Source organism: Peromyscus leucopus, chromosome 3 (genome assembly GCF_004664715.2).
Source record: "Peromyscus leucopus breed LL Stock chromosome 3, UCI_PerLeu_2.1, whole genome shotgun sequence".
Taxonomy (NCBI): Eukaryota; Metazoa; Chordata; class Mammalia; order Rodentia; family Cricetidae; genus Peromyscus; species Peromyscus leucopus.
This window is the reverse complement of record NC_051065.1, coordinates 110,531,939-110,553,445: the sequence shown is the minus strand read 5'-3', so window position 1 is coordinate 110,553,445 and position 21,507 is coordinate 110,531,939. Positions and strand designations below refer to the sequence as shown.

General features: G+C 43.8%; 1 protein-coding gene across 4 annotated transcripts in view; it reads right to left on the bottom strand.

Moving 5' to 3' along the window:
* The window catches only part of Slc25a26 (solute carrier family 25 member 26), a 115,729-nt gene extending 94,222 nt beyond the window's left edge, over positions 1 to 21,507 (bottom strand). For 3 of the 4 annotated variants that reach the window (XM_028855359.2, XM_028855366.2, XM_028855377.2), the window contains exons 1-3: positions 21,371 to 21,507; positions 7,933 to 8,089; positions 4,419 to 4,528 (exon numbers count right to left, since the gene is read on the bottom strand). In XM_028855359.2, coding sequence (XP_028711192.1) covers positions 4,419 to 4,528; positions 7,933 to 8,089; positions 21,371 to 21,403 — 300 coding nt within the window. In that variant the 5' untranslated portion in view covers positions 21,404 to 21,507. The remainder of the gene's footprint in view (positions 1 to 4,418; positions 4,529 to 7,932; positions 8,090 to 21,370) is intronic. The other variant, XM_037203936.1, reaches the window with a different exon arrangement.

Here is a 21,507-nt window from a genome sequence, read left to right as displayed (position 1 = left end):
TCGAGTGGCCGCTATAGCTACAGGGAATGCTTATTACTGTGGCAGTGTTCTTTTCTTTCCAAGTTGCCTTATTGTCGCTACAACAAAGAAACTGTGGATATATTCAATAGCAACAAAACACGGCATTGTTTCTAAGGGTCTGTCTGTCTGCGGCATACATAACAAGCCGGGATCAACACGAAGGTGCTGCCCAGTACTGCCGCACCGAGCTGTTCCTTATGAGCCAGGCTGCTGCAGCTCTGAGCAGTGACTGCTAAGGATCTTCTGTTCCTTTTATTTTACATATGAAATTGTATTTTCCCCTACGTCCACTTGTTTCTTTCTCTTACTTTTAGCACATTTATATGAAACTGAACCCCAGAGTTTGTGTTCTATGAAATGGAAACAAGATACTAAAACAGGAAGGAAGTAATATGTATACTTGTTAAACAATTTGACAGAACTGATTCTGAACTTCAGGGAGGTTTTCCAGTTAAGTTCCAAGACTATTAGCACTTCAGAATAGTACTTCCATAAACTTGAGAAATCTGGCAAACTTTTTTAAATTTGTATTTTTCATGAGAAATTCAGACATGTAGGAAATAAGATCGTATCTGTCCCTAAGCTCCATTTGTTCCTTTAACAGGTCTTTTTAATAAGCCACTAAGTCGAGTCATATGCCCACATGTGTACAAATGTGGCACCACCCACCAGAACAAGGGAAACATACTGGTGTCACATTCTCAAAAGAGGGTGGTCCTCACTCCCCAGTAACTAGCAGATAGCCCCTCAGGAAGGGCAGGCCTGGAGATCATCTATGCCATCGAAAATATAGCAAACTTTTTAACAAAATAAATGAGTTTTACTGTCACATACTTTTTACTATTTCTAATTACGTGTCATGTGTGGGTATTTGCAGGAGAGGGAAGGTGCCACAGTGGGCAAAGGTGTCAGGTCCCTACAACTGGAGTTACATCTGACTGTGAGGTGCCTGATGTGGGTGCTGGGAACGGAACTCAGGTCCTTGGAAGAGTAGTACATGCATTTGACCACTGAGCTCTCTCCAGCCACACTCCCAATAAAGGAGCTTTAAATCAACTACAAGTCCACATAGGGAGACGTCTCAGGCCCCAAGGCCTCAGTTCATGCACCTGAGGGTCAGTTCTCCTCCTACGCCCCTCTGGGAGTCATGGAGGGACCCCTAAGAGAATACTAACTGTGCATGTCCTAATGCTGTGTACTCACTCTTACGGCTGCATGCTTCCTAATTCTAAGGAATCAGGAACGTCCCACCATGTCCAACAGTCTGCACAAGAAAATTCTACTGAAAAGCTGCAATAAATAAAAAGAGTAACCACAGCTCTCAGAAGCATCAGTCCCTCCAACAGCTTCCACAGATGTGGGCTTTGAAGGCTGCCTCTGCTCTCGGTCCTTCTTGCCTCGCTCTCTGTACCTAGTTGCCAGAGGTTCCTGTCACCACCAACTGAGCTGTCCTGCCATTCCTTCACCACCATGACGGCCTGAAACTTTCTAAGACCATGGGCCAAAATAAACTCTTCCTCCTTTCGGATGAATTAGATTACTATGGTGGCCACAGCAGACAGCAGCAACCAAGACATACCTCTATAAAATCTTTCCGTAAGCTCAAAGGAGTGCGGCAACTGAATAAAGTTTAGCAACAAGGTCTCAGGCAACAAGGTCAAGGTGAAATGAAGTGAATGGCTAAGTCCTATTGTGCTTCTTGCTTTCAACAACATATTGGGAAATACAGGTCAAATGCACAACTTATGAAACTATATTTGAAGCCAAACAATACAGCATACTTCATATGGAGTTCCAGGCTAACCAGAGCTACATAGTGAGACCCTGCTTCAAAAATAATAATAATAAATTAAATTAAAGAGAGAGAGAGAGAAAGAAAAAGGACGGAAGAAAGAGAAAAGGGAGGCCAGAACAATACTGAAAAAGAAAGCATTTGGAGAAGTCTCAGGATTTCCAGACTTAACTCAAGGCTATAGTACTCCAACCATGTAGTACTAGTGCAAGGACACACACAGATAGGCCAGAGCTCAGAATCCAGAAACAAATCTCACCTTGATGGCCAATAAGCTGTTGACAAGAACTCAGTGTACAGCAAGAGTCTTTCCAGTAAAGGTATTAGAAAACTCAATACTTGCATCCCAAAGAATAATACCAGATTAGGTAACAGTTTCTTAACAATGATGCCAAACAGAACACACACACTTGACCCTAGCACCCTCACCACAGAGTCACACACACTTGTACCTAGAGCCTTCACCCAGAACCACACACATACTCGACCCTAGAACCCTGTGGTGGTTTGAAAGAAAATGGCCCTCAAAGGGAGTGGCACTATTGGGAGGTATAGCTTTGCTGGAGTAAGTATGGTCTTGTTGGAGGAAGAGTGTCCCTGTGGAGGTGGGCTATGAGGTCTCATATACGCTCAAGCTTCACTCAGTGTGATACAATCCACTTCTGTTGCCTGCAAGATGCAGGACTCTCAGCTCCTTCTCCAGCACCATGTCTGCCTGCACACTGCCATGCTCCCCACCATGACGACAATGGACTGAACCTCTGAACTGTAAACTGCCACCACTTTGATTAAATGTTTTCCTTTATAAGAGTTGCCGTGGTCATGGTGTCTCTTCACACCCTACCCAAGATAAGCCCGCACCACAGAGACACACAACTTGACTCAGACTCTAGAGAAGCTAGAGGGAAGGATGGGAGCAAGCCAACAGGCAGTGACACCGGGGCCAGAATGTGCCACCGTGCCTGCCCCTGCACCACACTTCTGTTCACAACCACAGCTGCTACTCCCCGCTCTACCTTAGTTTCCATGTGACTGACTGACTACCCGAAACCATCCTGTAGAAGCCATTCTGGGAAAAGCAGCTCCAACTCAGCTACGTTAATACAAACACCACCAACCAAACTTACACAGACATCTTCTTCCATCTCTTTAATTCTATCTGTAGAATGACATTTTATGGCTGCCTCTTACAATAATATACAATGGATTTTTCTTGCATCATGGACTATCTTTTAACTGTCATGTGTAATCCATTCATATTTGTACCCAGAGTTTTCCTGCCTTGCCCACAGTCAGGACAAATCTCTGTCACCCGCCAGTCCCACAGCCGCTCAGACCTAACCAAGTAAACACAGAGACTTATATTGCTTCAAACTGTATGGCCGTGGCAGGCTTCTTGCTAACTGTTCTTATAGCTTAAATTAATCCATTTCTACAAATCTATATCATGCCACATGGCTCGTGGCTTACCGGCATTTTCACATGCTGCTTGCCCTGGCGGGCGGCTGGCAGTGACTCCTTCCACCTTCCTGTTCTTTCTTTTCTCCTCTCTGTTAGTCCCGCCTATACTTCCTGCCTAGCCACGGCCAATCAACTTTTATTTATTGACCAATCAGAGCAACACATTTGCCATACAGACCATCCCCTATCACAGCCAAGTGCAGATCATCTCAAACACCTGCACTCAGGCCCGTGGTCCTAATCATCCTCTATGCAGACCTGCTGGGTAAAGCCACGAGGAACCTGAGAACGGGCTCCCACAGGACATACAGAACATCCCACAGCAGATATTCATTGGGATTTTGCCACTTTCATAATTAAAACAAACAAACCCCAAACAGTGGAGGCTAGGGAGATGACTCAAGCTGAGGGTCTAGCATCAACCTAAAAAGCTGGATGTGACACATGCGCTGTGAGCCCAGAACTGTTGGAGATGAAGACAGGATGATGGCTGGGGCTTGCTAGCCACAAGCCTAGCTCCAGCTTCAGTGGGAGACCCTGACTCAAGGGAATAAAACAGAGAGAGAGAGCAGGGCACCCAACATTGTCCTCTCCTGGTGCTGCATACAGGAGTGTGCACAGGTCCACAGGCACACTTGTGTATACACAGCGCACACACACCTAAATGCACACATACCCACAAAAAGAACTGTTAAAGCCTGGTGTGGTGTCACATATCTGTAATTTTTGTGCTCAGGAGGCTGAGGCAGAAGGATTACAAGCTCAAGACCAACTTGGGTCTTGAACACAGTAATACCACCTGACTCAAAGGGGAGGGCTTTAAAAATAAAATTCACCTAAATACATTTCCAGGAGATAAATATGTGTACTCTGATATAGGCATTACATGATAGAATCTGATACTGTGATACAGTTTGTCTAGCATTTTAAAAGCTTTGAATTTGATCCTCAGCACCAAAATAAATAAATAATGTACATAACATTATACAATATATACATTTTAAAACATTGCATTAAAAGATACGATTTTTAATTTTTATCTATCAGTTAAATCTAAATTTTAAAATGAAACAGTTACCTGCACCAACAAACCCAGACATCACTCACATTTCTGCAATATTTTCTCACGTCGCCCATTGCTTACCACTTCTCCCGCGGAGGCGGCCAGCATGTGCTTCATGGGCCTGACGTGTGGAGCCGAGTCAGCGTGCAGCAAACATTTCACATATTCATAGGTGAGAAAAAACATAGCAGCTGAAATACAAAAGTATCTTTTCAATGTCAATAAATATCTCACCTACTTAGGAATGTCTCTCAAAAGCTGTGACAATAATAATTAAAGTATGAGATAAGGACTGGCAAATACACGCCTTTTTCCACCATCTTGCAGAACTTATCCAACCTGAACTACATTTTTGGCCTTGGACTTGGAGAAATACAGAAGACATGATCCCTATCTGAGGTGCACTCAACTGGCACTGCCCTGCTTCATTTCCTAGCAAACTTCTTAAAAAGGACTGTGGGCCTCACAGACCCAAAATAGCATTACATATAGTCATAAACACAAGCAGCTGCTGAGTCATGCATAGGTTAAAACCATAAACACATGCCTTAAGTAAAATGTCGATGCTACAATGTTTACTACAGATTATGGAAAATAACTATGCTACTTTTCCCTACTTGAAATCATCTTTATAAAACACAGAAACAATCAACAATTTCATTAAAAACGGAAGTCAGGAGCCGGGCGGTGGTGGCGCACGCCTTTATTCCCAGCACTCAGGAGGCAGAGCCAGGCGGATCTCTGTGAGTTCGAGGCCAGCCTGGGCTACCAAGTGAGTTCCAGGAGAGGCGGCAAAGCTACACAGAGAAACCCTGTCTCGAAAAACCAAAAAAAAAAAAACGGAAGTCAGTGCCAGGCGTGGCAGTGCACACCTGGAATCCCAGCACACTGGAGGCAGGGGCAGGCAGATCTCTGTGAGTCTGAGGCCAGTCTAGTCTACACAGCAAGCTCCGGGACAGCCACATTACAGTGAGACTGTACCTAAGAAACAGAAGAAAAGGGGGAAATCAGCGGAACGCTGCCTCTACTGCTGTAATCAGGGCTGCACAGGAGGCTTTAAAACTTCCTGTGTACTATCAATCAAGAGATGTCTTTACCTCTTCCAGAAGAGACAAGGCACAGAGGATAAGCGGACAACAAACTCATCTTCTGAAGGACATGAGATCACTAAACACTCAGGAAAACAACCCAACAGTGGAAAGCTTTCCCCAAAGTCATCCAGTGTGTGAACGGCCCACAGGCCGCTCACATGCCTAACTACAAACACAACAGCCGTACATATGCAGCTGCGTCTGGTCTATTCCCGCATGTGGTTCCTCACACGCTTCCCCAATTTTGGCCCATTGACTCCATGTCCAGGTAAAAGGACTCTGCTGCACTCAGCTGTATATTCTGCGGGTGCATATACCCAAGCCCTGCCCCACCCCAGGAGAAAGGAGGAAGCTAAAGGTTCCCAGGTCCCATCAACAAGTACCTTAAGATTGTCACTTACAGCTACTTTGGTGAAAGGTCAGTTCCAGCCCCTGCCAAACAGGTAGCACCCAAAAAGGCTCTAGAGTTGGAAATGATGACAGGGTGCAGCTCTAACAGAAGCTCTGTGTGAAGAAGGGAAGAGGAGGTAGGCTAGCCACAGCCCACACCCCCACAAGAACAAAAGCCAGACAGGGCCTTCCTCTGTTATGTTCTTGTCTAAAAAGGAATGGGCCTCTTTAAAAGGCTCCCTCTCCCTCTCAATCCCTCACCTGTGCTGGCTTCATTCTCAGCAAAGTCCATAGCCATCTATGGTTACAAGGGATTCTGTACTCAGACTACACAGTCTTAACCCATACAAAAGGCAATACACGTGGCAATACAAAGATTAATAGAAATGGGTTAATTTAAGATGAAGGAGCCAGTTAATAATAAGCCTGAGCCATAGACCAGGCAGTTTGTAATTAATATTAAGCCTCTGAGTTATTATTTTATAAAAACGGCTGCTGCCAGGCAGGACCAAGAAACTTCAGGCTATAAAACCCCATTTCTAGAAGGCTTTGCTTTGACTTTGTTTCCTGCACTTTATGGGATAAAAGGAAAAGATTTTCAACATAGCCTTCCCAGAGACAGATACACAAACACATGTGTACATGCTTGTGCATATATGTGTGTGCACATACACACACAAAAATTCAAAATCACGTTCTATATGTAAATGCCTTGGAGAAGAATGTAAAACAGTCTTGTGAGCTTAACCGCAGCATCATGTACCACATACATCACCGGTGATGTCACACCTGCCTGAGCCCTTACTGCAATACATGAGGATGAGCCACAAAAGCCACAAAAACTGGTCACCAAAAGCTATGAGCACAGAGCATATTCCTTTGTAGATTGCCTGCTCAAAGATCCTCAAACTATCTACAGAGGAGGATCGCCTTGGGGTTTTAAACCACCAGTGTCCTGGACACACCCCAATCCCTACAGGTGGGCCACTGGCATCCGTGTGGCTTCAAGCTCCTTGTGGATCAGGCCATTCTACTTGGGACAACCCTGTACCTTTGTCCATGCGTTACACAATGGGGGTTCAACAACAGCTCATTAGCTAATACTCAAAGAATTAAGACAGACTAGCAGTCAAAGGTAACCCAGGGTGACTCCTAGGGGATGGAGAAGAAAGTGAAGTTGACAACAGAAAGATGGAAAGACTACTTTTTCTCTGCACTACAAATCTTCATGTGAAGGCTATGTTTAAAGACCGGGCACGTGAGCATCAGGTTAACATATTCATTCATTATCCTGGAAAAAGAGAGAAAACGAACCCCAAGATTTAAGAAGCCCCTAGAGCCATGATTTTGTGGATGCAGGCAGTACATCATTTTTGCTAGTTAGCTAAGTTTACTTGTGAGCATTACAGGCATCCATGAAGAACTGGGAGATGTAAAGTGGACACACCTGAGGAGAACACTGTCTGCTTAGTATGTGCAAGGTCCTGAATACAATCCAAAAGAAAAATAAAGCACCCATTGGTAAACAATTAAAATCAGGTAAGTGACTGAAAACAGATATACTCAGAAGTAGATTAAATAAAAACACATCATCCTAATTATCAAATGAAAATACCAAAAGTCACAACAAGACTTTAAAACCCAAACAACAGGCATTGGCAGGAGAGTCTCCAGGACAACACAGTGAAGCACCTTCCTCATCTAAGAGCAATTTAAGAAGAGCAATATCTCTCTGTCTCACCTGTTCACTGGGGTCACCTAGGACAACACACCTGTATAAAGCCTCCTGAGAACTCTGGTGTGCAGGCAAGGTTAAAACCACTGCTCTAGAGGATTATGATAAAAAAAAAAAAAGCAACATTTTAAAGATTCTAAACTGAGGATTTAAACAGCAAAACCATTTTTAAAAGTTTATCCTTTTTTTTGTATAAACCTCCTACAATGAAATCTACAACACTCTCTGCATTCTGTTTACATACAATCAAAGAACAAAACATAAATCCGGAAGATCAGCTGTAATATATAAGGAACTTTCTGCATGTAACATCTTAAATTAGTCTGACTATGAATCCATTATCTTGGCTTCTGAGCAGTGTGAGGATCAACACCCTTACCATTAGGAAAGGAGCCAACAGCGATCGAAGGGACGCCAGCATAGATTCCACGAAAACCACCAGCCTTGTTGAATCCTTGGGGACTCTGCAGCCTTGTCTTAATAGTATCCAGAGGAAATAAGATCAAGTCAACAGAGGCACCTGCTACTCCTCCAGCCTGTGCAAACAGATGGGGAAGAGAGAACAGTGAGCCCTCAGCCACGGAGGGACAGGGAAGCAGCCTTTCTCCTTCCTCCTTTCTCCCACGCAGGATCAGGGCTGTGAGCATCTGCCCATGCTGGGCAAGTGCTCTACTCCTGAGCTACATCCCCAACCCTGAGGAAGACTCTACACAGCTGCTCACATCTTTCAGTCCACAAATTTCTCTGCAATACTCAAAGGACTTACATTTTTTAATAAGAAAATGATACACTTATCAATTGTGCTATACTTCCAACTTATACATATTTTTACTTTTTAGATGAATTTTAATGAATTTAATTTATTCTTAAAACAAAATTAAAGCTCATTCTTAATTTATTCATATAATTCAATAACTGTTTAAAGCCATTTAAAAAAGAAAAAGGTAAAGAACAAAAAGTATCCTAATTACTCCAGAAGCTACTTTTATTAGTTTCTTCTTGTGACTTTCCAAAGTTACCATAGACATAGTCAAGCAAGCATGGGTACGTACTCTTTTCTTATTTATTGTGATTTCTTTTTTTAATTTTGTATGTGGTATATGTACTGTTCCTGTGGGTGTGTGGAGAGCAGAGGTAGACATCAGGCATCTTTCCCTGACTGCTCTTCATCTTAATTTTTTTGAGATAGTATCTCACTAAACCTGAAGCTTATGAACTCTGCTATGGTAACTTGCTGTGGGATGTTCTGTATGTCCTGTGGGAGCCCGTTCTTGGGTTCCTTGTGGCGTTACCCAGCAGGTCCGTATAGAGGATGATTAGGACCATGGGCCTGAGTGCAGGTGTTTGAGATGGTCTGCACTTGGCTGTGCTGGGGGATGGTCTGTATGTCAAGTTGTTCTGATTGATCAATAAATAAAACCTGATCGGCTGTGGCTAGGCAGGAAGGATAGGCGGGACTAACAGAGAGGAGAAATAAAAGGACAGGAAGGCAGAAGGACTGGCTGCAGCCGCCGCCATGACCAGAGACACTGCAGCCGCCGCCATGACCAGCAACATGTGAAGACGCTGATAAGCCACCAGCCACGTGGCGAGGTATAGATTTCTAGAAATGGGTTACTTTAAGATATAAGAATAGTTAACAAGAAGCCTGCCACGGCCATACAGTTTGTAAGCAATATAAGTCTCTGTGTTTACTTGGTTGGGTCTGAGCGGCTGTGGGACTGGCGGGTGACAGAGATTTGTCCTGACTGTGGGCAAGGCAGAAAAACTCAAGCTACAGTAACTGACCAGTGAGCCCCACCCCACCCTTTGGGGACAAGGTTTCATGTAGACCAAATTAGCTTTGAACTTGTTATACAACCAAGGATGACCCTGAACTCCTAAACCTTCTGCCTCCACCTTTCAAGTGTGATGGTACAAATATACACAATGGAATACTACTCAGCTGTTAAAAAAATAGTTAAATTAATTTGTAGGTAAATGGAACTAGGAAGATTATAATGAATGAAGTGACCCAAACTCAGAAAGACAAATGCCACATGTTCTCTCAACTGCAGTTCCTAACTCAGAATCTGAAGTAGAGTATAACCAGGAGTTACTTCAGAAACCAGGAAGTAAAAGGGAACTATGGGCGGGGGCTAGAGGAAGGAAGAGCAGGATCCGGGTGATATGACAGGGAGAAATGGGAGAAAGGGGGGGGCTCTGTTTTTATGGGAGGGGAGGAACATCAATACAGAATGCAAGGGAGAGAGGAGGGGCAAATAACACCAAGGATATTTGATGAAGCATTGAAGAATCATATTATTTTACATTCGCGTAAAATCATACACACAACACATGTAAGCGTGTGTGTGTGTGTGTGTGTGTGTGTGTGTGTGTGTGTGTGTGTACCTTAAATGAAGATATGCCACTTGAGCTTACAATACTCCCCACACATGCAGTACTAGGCATGAGAAACCTCCATTTGAGTTGTTGGTCAGGGTAGTCAAAGTGACTCCCAAAACAATACAGGCCATTGCTATTGCCCTTGGTTGCCTCTCAGAGGTTGAAGATAGTCCCTATTGCTGAAGACACCATACGCTTTACACACAGGACTCTGAAGATGTGAACTGGAAATAACCTGCAAGCCTCCTTCCAGTGGTCCCAAGCTTTCATAGTATCAGAAAGTACAACCCAAGCTGCTGAGGGAGGAAAGCAACCACAAGTCCATCCGGCTGTGACAACAGTGAATTCTAACAATGACCACCACAGCAAGCTATCCCTGAGGGTGCAGGAGCAGCACTCCTATCTTGGTGGTGACTAACTGCTGTCTAATTGTACTTAAGGCCCACTCAACGAGAGGAACATCATGCCTGGTGCTAGAAACCTAAGCAACTGCCTCGAGCTAGTGAGGTCATGATCTTGTGAGAGAATCTACTACCATCACTTTATTAGACCAGCATGACTCCTACCTTCATTCTGAAATGTACCCTGACATTCACAGGTAAGTGGAGCTCTTATCTCTCATCAAAGAAGTTTCTCTTTACAGCAAATGGAGATCACTATTGAAAACCACAACAGGTCATGTGCAGAAATCAATGGATTGTGGGAAGCCTGGTCCCAACTAATACATCTACATAAGGACTCCTGCATCTAAGGCTGGGGGAACACTGTGGAGGAGGAGACAGAAAGAGGGTAAGAGCTCGAAGACTAGGAAGTCTGCTATGAGACTGTGTCCTAGAAATGACAGGGAAGCTTCACCCATGATACCACAACAATATGGCTGCCTAAACAAGGCCTGCACAGTGATAATGTAATATACATGATGACACAGAACAAAGAACTCTCAAGGGGCCCCACTCATAAATAAAAAACTATAGGCAACTAACAACTGCTGAGAGAGGGAGAATTAGCCCTCCTAGGGTTGAGCCCCTACCTGGTTATCCAATACGAAGTGGTCAGCCCGGAAATCATCCACACACAAGTCACACACCAAAGGGACTCAGCAAGTTGTATTTATCTATTTATACACTTTCCTATGTAACAACAATAATCAAAAGAGGACATCAATTTGCGAGGGATTTGGGGGGCATGGGAAGGCCTGGCAGAAGCAACATGGGGCAGGAGGGAAAGAGGGCAAAGGAGGAAGGAAGTGCTATATTTTAGTTTTCTAAGGTCATAATGAAAAGTGAAAGTAAATAAAAGCAAAGGAGAGCACCCAGATGTAATGGCATATACCTGTAACCCCAGCACTGAGGAGGCTGAGTCAGAAAGACCTGGAGTTCAAGACCAGCCTGGACTACAGAGGAAGACTGTCTCAAAATTAAGTAAATAGAAATAGATGGCATACAATATATAGACTGTTCTACAGTGCTTTTATGCCGCTCAACAATTTATCCTATGCTCGAATCAGACCTAATGTTCTATTTTTGTCTTCTGAACTACTGAGTACTAAATCTGCATAACGACTTTTTAGGGGACTTAAATTTTCAGACAGATAATAGTTCTTATCCACCTAGATCTGCATTAAGATAAGCACACATCCAAGGATTCATATAGTATTTTCTATGTTTATTATATTTGCTAATCCCTTGACAACGTTTAATTGACTAAATTGTTTTTAAAAGAACTGGTACTCATTCCCAAGGAACTGAGTTTGTTTAAAAAGTAGAACATTCAAAACTGTACCTCACACCTATAGTGACACACAGGCAGAATATTTTAATGCTAATTATATTTTAGTAAAAGAAGGATGAAATTTTGAAAAACACAAACCCAAAAACAGTGCCCTGAAAGGGCTAAGGCAACATTCACAAGTGGGCAAGTGGGCAGACTATATCACTGCAGATGAGAGTCCTCACAGTATGTTGTAAGCGGTTTGCTAAGCATTTCTGTCTTTTTAATATTGAACCACATGAACATAATCTCTTTAAAATATAGAAATGTACAACTAAAAAGTGTGTCCATGGCAAAAAAAAGGAGAGGAGAAAGGGGGAGAAAAGAGTGGGCACTATTCACACTTATGGGCAAATATGGTGGTATTCTATTTGTACTGAAATGTGATTTTAATTGTATGTTAATAAATAAAGTTGCCCGGGGGTCAGAGCTATTAGAGCCATAGCAAGAGCATGGCAGTGGTGGCACACGCCTTTAATCTCAGCACTTGGTAGAAGAGCTAGGTAGATCTCTGTGTGTTCAGGGATACAGCCAGCATTGGAGACACACACCTTTAAGACCTGGAGGGTGGTACTTAACAGGAGTGACAAGGCAGTCATGTGTTTGGGTTTAGAACCAATGAGAAGGCAGAACAGAAAGACTATATTAAAGACAAACACACAGGAAGTAGGTCTCTTTCGGAGAGGTAGGAGCAATGCAAAAGTAAGGGTAAGGTTTTAGCTCTGAGCTCTGACCTCTTGGCTTTCTCTTTTACATTGGTTCTGTGTTTCTTATTTAATAAGACAGTTGGTTACATCTACAGGCAAAGTTCAAATTTAGTCTAACTTTTGAGTTTTCAAAATTTCCAGTTTGTGCAATGCTTAGTGTGTGGTAGGTCAACTTGCTCTACCCACCTTTCAGCACAAAACTACTGCAAGAGGTAAGTGCAAAAACAAAACACTGGTGAGAATCAGTGCAATGACTATTTTTTAATTAAATAATACAAGTGAATTAGTAAACACTGAAGTACATTGGCAAATGTGTTAAGACTATAATACTACATGATCAGCCTGAAAGTTATAAATTAACCTTAAAGACTATGAAATGAATGACCTAAAAAGATGTCACCAAAGAGCTCTGAGATGTGTCAGGACAGGTCTGCAAACCAGACTAAAATGAGTGGTCAGGGGCAGTGGCATGCACCTGCAGTAGCCCAGGGCAGTCGGTGGGAGGATCACTGGAGATGAAGCCACTAAGGAAGAAGAAAAAGAATAGATAGGAACGTGTGGTTCTCTGTGGAGACAGGATGGACTTTAAGAGCCCTATAGGAGGCTCGCTGCCATGCTGGACCTGAGCAACGCTGGGCACCCTTGTCACTTTTTCAAAAGGATTTTTATTCAGTTCAGCCTTTTCTCAGAACATAGAACAAAATCTGATGAGGACATGTGATATACGTCAACTCTTTAAAAACAAGCTGCATTGTAAGTAATTTTCTCTTTGATCTTCAGCAAGTTCAGGGAAACAATGGCTATCTGGTGCTAAGCTTTAATCAATGAATTATTCTCCTAATGTGTGGCTACTGCGCACAAGTTGATTCTCTAACTTTGTTCATCAGCGTTCTTACCTTCTGAGGATAAAATGGCCCAATGCAATCTACTCATCTAGTAAAACAGGAATCGAAAGTTACTAACTGCAAGTGTGAATTCCAAGCTTCTATAACCAAAATATCGTTTAATTTATGAGATTGAAAAATAGAGAATCTAAGAGTCTGTTCAGCCACAGAATATATTTAACATTTAAGCAAAACCTTTTCGGAATGTGTGCAATTTCACAGGAACTTTGTGCATAACCACAAGCCAATGCCAGCTGGATTATAAGAGACACCATCAGATTCTCTTGTTCTTTAAATTTGTCAAAATGTTATCAGGCAACTGACTAAGCTCGAGATTTAGAATACCTTATGCTGAAAAGTGGCTTTATGCTGTAAGTTCAAATCAAGACAAAATGGGATGGGGGTAGAAAACTCACAAACTGTGCACAAACAAACAACTAACCACGACCTCAAATGCTAAGTGTAAACAAAACACATGCTCTGCCTCAAGTCGGCAGCTGTAAGAAGTCCTGGCATGCCATAGGGAAGTGATTGGTGTTTTGAAATTATGCAACTATTGCTTGGAAATTGCCCTAGGAACTGAAAAGACCAACACTGTATGCTACCAAGCCTTCTTCTTCAAAGGAAGCTGGCTACACAGCAATATGAAAATGATCACCTAAAACATCTATGTGACATAAGCAAACCCAAAACTGGCCACCAGCCCAAAGGACAACTAAGGCAGCTAGAACACCAACATGGCTTCTCAGGGAAGCCATTTTTCCTGAAGTGTTCAGTTGACTGCACATTCTAGGGACCACCAACGATCTGCCAGCTATCTTCCACATCTCCAAACTGCTGTCCCTGCTTCCTATGACCCTGGTCTCCTCCTACAATGGCCACTCATTCTCCCTGAGGACTCCAGCCCCCTATACTAAAGACAGGTATCAGACCATTTGTTCAATATCTATCCCACTAGATTATAAAATCTGTACCAATTTGTACCAATACATTCCTAGCATCAGCACATGAATGCACTCAACAACTACAATGAAAAGATGTTATTCATATTTTAGAAGATACTGCACATCAACCTGTAAAAAAAATATACTAGATTTAAAAAATAGCAAAAGGCAAAACCAATCAACACCCTTCCTCTGAGGAAAAACAAAACTCAAATAAGCCAGGCCAGTGGTCCATTCCAGCTACTTGAGGGAGCCCATTTCAGTTTAAGAGTCAGAGGTCACTTGGAAATACTGTAAGACCCCCATCTCTAAAATAAGAAGGAAAAAAAAAGGAGTAAAATTACAAATGAGAAAACACTTCCTTATCACTAAATAAAAATAACTTTGAAATTAGAAAAAACTTAAATATGGACACTATTAATAAAAACAATCTACTGGGAGACAATTTGGCAAAATAAAAATTTTTAATTATTATACCTTTGACCCAGTTACTTTATTCCTCAATATTTCTTGCATAGATATAAATTCTCAAATATTCAAGAATGTTTTATTGCAGCAATATCTGTAGCAAAAATCAGGCAGGTCTCTGTGAGTTCAAGGCCAACTGGGGCTACATATCGAGACCCTGTCTCAAACTGGGGGAGAGGAGTGCACACACACACACAAGGTCTGGGGGGACAGCTGAGTTGGTAAAGGGCCTAGAAACAAGCCTGAGGACCTGAACTGCAATCTCCAGCCGCCAGGTGAAAAGCTGGGTGTGGTGGGGACAACGAGGCAACGCCTACCCTCCCCCATTCTAAGCTCTGAATGATAACCAAAGTTCAATTCCTCTGAAGTTCTCCCTAGGAAATCAATGTGCTGATCAGGTTTACTTACAGAACACAGGTGAGTTCATGGGTGAGGTCACCAGAGGAGCCTGGGTGACCTCAAAGCAGAAGCACTGAAAAGTCTGTACTCTGCATGGATGATGACTTTCCCACGGCCCCATAGATGGAGTGCCCTCTTCCCCAGACAATATCCTCTAGTCCTCCCTGGAAGCCATGAGCAATTAGGGCAGCTTGTACACAACCGACTTGGAGGGGTGGCTAGATTCTCAGATGAGGAGCCTAAGACTTCCCACCCTGTTCCTCCTAGGAAGGAATGTCAAGAATCAAGAAGCCCAGCTGTGATGATCCTCTGCAAGCAGGCAGGACTGAACTCATGAAGATGGCTGCAGTCTGTACAACACATGCACTTGTAACTCAGGCACTGGGGAGGCAGAGACAGGACCCCTGGGACTTGCTGGCTGCAAGCCTACCTACAACATCCCAGTAAGAGATTCTGTCTCGTTAGGTGGGTGTTCCGGTTTACTTCCTATTGCTGTGATCAATCAACACCATGACCAAAAGCTACTCAGGGAGGATGGATCTGGCTTACAGGTTATAGTCTATTATTGAGGAAAGTTAGGGCAGCATCTCAAGCAGGAATCTGCAGGCAGGAGCAGAGGCAGAAACCATGGAGAAGTGCTGCTTACTGGCTCGCTCTCCATGACTCACTCGGCTTGCTCTTTTGTACAACCCAAGAACATGTGCCCAGGAGTGGTGCCACCCACAGCGGGCTGGGCCATCTCACATCAATCATTAACTAAGAAAATGCCCCCCACCAAGACCTGCCTACAGACCAGTCTGGTGGGACATTTTCTTTTTCCTTTTGATTTGTTTGTTTTGTTTTGAGACAACGTTTTTTTGTTTCACTATGCAGGAATTCACAGAGGTCCGTCTGTCTCTGTCATCAATCAGTTCTGGCCTGGAGGCATTACCTCAGTGGAGGTTCCCTTTTCCCAGATGACCCTAGTTTATGTCAAGTTGACAAAATCTAGCAAGTATGGTAGGCAACTCTTAAAGAACAACATTGGAGGTTGACCTCTGGCCTAAACACACACACACACACACACACACACACACACACACACACACACACACTAGGAATATGAGGCTCTGGGTTCAAGCACCAGCACCAAAAAAAAAAACACAAACAAACAAACAAACAAAACAAAAACAAAAACAAACTTATGCCTCTACTAGTTTTTTGTTTTGTTTTGTTTTTGTTTTTCGAGACGGTTTCTTTGTGTAACTTTGGAGCCTGTCCTGGAACTCACTCTGTAGACCAGGCTCGAACTCACAGAGATCCGCCTGGCTCTGCCTCCCAGGTGCTGGGATTAAAGGCGTGTGCCACCAACCACTCGGCTCCTCTCCTGGCTCTTAAATTTGTCAAGTGATACTATAATACACGCTGTCCATTCTCACCTCTGAGTGTGTGTAACTGTGTAAACCCAAGTCTGGAAGCAAACGCACAGGTGGTTAGAAGTTAAATACCTCCATGGAATGGGGTTTGTGGGAAGTATTATTATTTGTTTTAATTGCTCACAGTTTATAAGGAATATTACAAGCCTACGTAAGAGCCATTCCACACGAATATGCCTAGTCCTTCCAAACCTCTTCAATCCACTGGCTGCACTTGATAGGCACTAGGCAAAGAACAAGTGAGAGCATTCACTCATGGACCCAGGCTCCCTCCTCTCCATTGTACACCCCCACAAAACCTGGACCACCATCCACTCCAGCTACTATGGCTCCCAAACATGTCCAGAACTTTCTCCTGCCTCTGCTTCAGTTTAGGTTTTTCTCTCAGTCTGAAATGCCCTTTTTACCCAACGTATTCCCAGAAGGCCAGCTTCCCCACTGCTCCTCACCCCCCCCCCCACAGACACACATATCCCTGCCAAAAATCCTCTCTAGTCACTTGGCAGCAACCAAATGCTACATTCCTCATAAAGCCATGCCCGATCTCCCATTTAGAGTTAAAAGCTACCTCCTCTATCTTTCTCATAATTGTGTTCACGTTTTCCTTTGTACTAACCGTGAGTGATAATGCCAGATTGTTCAGAGTACCAGCCAGGTCAGTGACCTGCAGCTTGCTGGACAGCTAAGCCAGCACCTCTGACAGCGCGGGACTTCCCCAACACAACTCTAAGCTGGTAACACTCCTTAGCATTCCCCAGTCACACGGGTACTTGTATTCTGGGTCACTTCTCCAGAAACCTTCCATTCATCATCCCCCTGACAGCAGGCCTGCAGGGCTCAATCTGTTCAATGAGGCTGTTCTTAAGAATGCAAAAGTAGCTGCAGAATTGGGCTTGACGATTCTTCCATTTCCTCAGAAATTCTCTCCGATTCAATTAGTGCCTAGGAACACGGGTTTGTTATCAGACAGAGCTGGCTGGAGCTCCACCTCTTGGGAGAGCCTCTTCTTAGGGGCCTAGTTTATTTCTATTTCTTTATGTACAAAATGGGGGTAAGAGTACCTATGCTTCAAGAGTTTTGGAGAAGTAAATAACAGTAAATGGAAATTAAACACAGTTCGGTTCGGTAGCTAGATGTTATGCCAATTGTCTAGCATGTAGAAAGGCTTGAGTTCCACCCTGAGCCACAAAAGAAGTTGGGGGAGAAAAGGAAGGGAAGAAGGGTGGGCAGGAGAAATTAAACGAGGGAGAAAACAGCCGGAGGCAGTGGAGTGCTTGCCCAGCACGCATGCAGCCCTGGGCCAACCTCCAGTACTGCAACAATACGTGAAGAAAGTGTACAGTTCAAGCCGGGCAAAAATAAATAAAGTGTACAGTTCACGCCGGGTGTGTTCAATCCCAGCACTGGAGGCAGAGGCAGGTGGATCTCTGAGTTTGGTGCCAACCTGGTCTACAAAGTGAGTTCCAAGACAGCCAGGGCTATGCAGAGAAACCATATCTTGAAAACCCAAAAGTGTACAACTCAGTCGTTTTTTTAAAAAATACAATTAAAATGAACCTGTTTTAGTAATATTTGTGTGTAGTGTGCATTTGCACTTGCATGTGTTGAGTGGTGTGTGTGTGTGTTTGGGGAGGTGGTTTACAGGTCTATGAAAGCCCAACCTTGAGTCAGAAGTCTTCCTCATTGTCTCTCCACTTTATTCACTGAGGCGGGGTCCCTCAGCTGAACCCGGAGATCAGAAGGCCAGTCTAGCTAGCCAGCTTGCTGCAGGGATCCCTTGTCTCCACCTGACCCCTGGAATTACAGATGAGCCACCACACCCACCCAGCATTTCCGAAGGTTCTGGAAGCTGAACTCAGGTCCTCACACACTGCAGGTGCTTTAACTGCTGAGCTATCACCCCAACCCTAAATGAAGCCCATATATTTAGAATGCCTGGCCCAGAACCCGTTATCAATACAAGTGGGCTATTACTTTTACAGTTGGGTCTATCAATATATATGAGCAATTATTTTGGAATTGTGTTGTTACTGATATCATTCATAGTTTACCAAAGCCAATACCGCCATGTCAATATTAAAAATCATGCATAAACTAAGGAGTCCTCTGCCAAAGACTGAAGATTACATTCAAATATTAAACTCAATTAATAAAATCACATATTAAAATCTCTAAATTCAAGTCCTACATTATTAATAGTGACCTCAAAGATCTCCTCGGTCTTCACTCAGCTCTCCACAGCCTTATTTTTAATTTACTGTCTGCCTCCTCCTAGACCATTAGTCTCTGAGGGGAGGGACAATACTGCTCTGACAGAAGAGACCTGGCTTGTGAAGGTGGGACAGCTACTAAGTGTAACTTTTTCCTCTTATCTGACATTTCATCTTTTTACTCAAATTTTGTCTGTGTAATCAAAACTTAAAGTAGCAATTGGCAAGTAGGGTTAAGAGTTTGGAAGTGGAAACAAAACTCATAACAAATTATCCACAGCTAAATTTCCAAACACTAAAACTTTCCAAGCACCCCTCTCTCACCTAAAATAAAAACATAAGGAAGGAAAGACAGTCTTGGTGGTCTCATAAACTACGTTAAGAGAGGGAAAAACTGTTCTTCAGCTGGAATGAATGAGATCCAACACATACCCCACTTTGAACCTCTACCAAACAATAAAAAGGGCTATACTTTTCTATATGTTCAGTTTATTACGATTTTTTATTTACCTGTGTGTATGGCTGTTTTGCCTGTGTCTATATATGTCTGTGCACCAACATTCATGCCTGGTGCCCAGAGGCCAGAAGAAAGCGTAAGATCTGCTGGAACTGCCGTTCCAGATGGTTGTGGTCCCCACGTGGGTGCTGGGGACCAAACCCAGCAAGTGCTCTTAACTGCAAAGCTACCTCTAGTTCCTCTGTATGTTCATTTTTAAATCATCCTTCTTTTGATAACTCTAGCACTCACCTGTTTTGAAAACCACTGCTGTTATTGATCTGAGGTTTCAGGAAGCAGCTAAGAACATAAACTCCACCACAGAACAAACTAGACTGGAGCCTGAGCAACAAGCTAGAGTCGTCTGGGAAAGGGGAACCTCACTTGAGAAAATGCCTCCCTCAAGCTGGCCTGTGGGCAAGTCTGTGGGGCAATTTTTTTTTTTTATTAATGGTTAAAATGAAAGAGCCCAGCCCACTGAAGACGGTGCCACCCTAGGCAGGTGGCCCTGGGTGGTATAAGAAAGTAGGGCAACCATTACCTATGGTTGAGGCTTTGCTCACCCTTGATGCAGCGGGGAAAGGCTGGGTCCTGCCTCAACTGAATGTACCAGGCTTTGTTGACTCCCCATGGGAGGTCTTACCCTTTTGGAGGAGGGAAGGGGGTGGGTCAGGGGTAAGGGGAGTGAGGCTGGGGGGAAGTGGGAGGAGGGATGAGAGGAGGATCTGTGGTTGGTATGTAGAGTGAATAAAATTTTTTTAAAATATTAAAAAAAAAAAAAGAAAGAAAGTAGGTCAACAAGTCTGTAAGCATCCTTCCTCCACAGCCTCTGTTTCAGTTCCTGTCTTTGCTTCCTGCAAAGAAGTCCAGACTGTGATCAGGGCATGTACGCCATATTAAACCCTTCCGAAGTTGGTTTTGGTCAGTGTTTATCACAACACAAAGCAAACTAGAACACTGGGGTAATTCTTCAGTTGTGACAACTAAACTGAGTCACACGTCAAGTACATATACCATTTCCAAGAACCATAATGTTCACTAGCAAGACTACCACTGTTGCCTCACCCACTGAACGAGAAAGCTCCCTGACATGATATATCCCTTTATGGCTCAGTCGCCTGGCTTACACAAGTTTCAGCAAACCCAAACTTAAAACCATGACCCCCTAAATCTGGCTAAGCCACCCCTCTTTTTCACCTACTCCCGTAGCAGCCTGAACCCTGCCCACCTGTCATTTACCCCGACACGCACTTCAGCACCTGACCCCTCGTGGGGTGGTTCCTCTTGTTCAACACTGTGTCTCCAAGCCCTCCATCCAGAACAGTAGCTAATTCTGTGAACAATGCCGCTGGGCTTCTATTTGCTCATTGCAGGAGCGTTTTAAAAATTAAGGCATTCCGTGTCTGCACCTGTACACTTCTCCACAACGAAATCAAAATCGACCCATCTTCTGTCTTGCATCTGGTGAGTCTATTATCCCCAGCCTGACATGCTGTGTAACAGGTTCCTCAAACACTGGTTCTTATAATTACACGGAATTAAACAATAAACATTCTATCGACTCCACAACTATTTATGCTCAGTACTTTCTCAAAGCCTAAACTTGGAGGAAAATAAGCAGATTACTATTAACTAAATACATGTGTAGATACAATAAAAAGACAAGTTAGTGTCTTGGACGGAAGGGTCATGAGTGTTTTCCTTAATAGTGTTTCTTTCCATGTTTCTTTAATTCCCAAGTTCAGAGTAAATGTGAAGTATAACGGAAGCTGTTTTGCCTTGAGTAAAGACAATGAAAGGCCTGGCAGGCAGAGGCAGGCAGATCTCTGAGTTCGAGGCCAGCCTGGTCTATGGAGCGAGTTCCAGGACAGCCAGGTTAACAGAGGAACTCTGTCTCAAAAAACCAAAAGAAGAAGACAATTAAGTCAAGCATTCCTATATTCTCTGAAATCCCCGTTGGATCCACTTGGCCTTGAAAAGCATGCTCCCAGCACGCCCCCAAGACTTGCTCCAAGACCTAGCTGCTCGTGACCTGAGGACAGACCACTGCGCAAACCCGGAAGAAGGCGCGCGTGCAGAGAAGCTGCCATGGCTCCCGTGCAGCCTGCACCCAGCAGCCCACCCCTGCCCCGCACTCACCACCAGCGACGCCATGAAGCCCGGCGCGTCCATGGTCCCGCCGACCCCGGCAAGGCTAAGATTAGTGGTGGAGCAGAAGCAGGTGGTGAACCAAAGAGCTGGGCGCCGCCATGGTTGGGGCGGGATATGGAGCAACT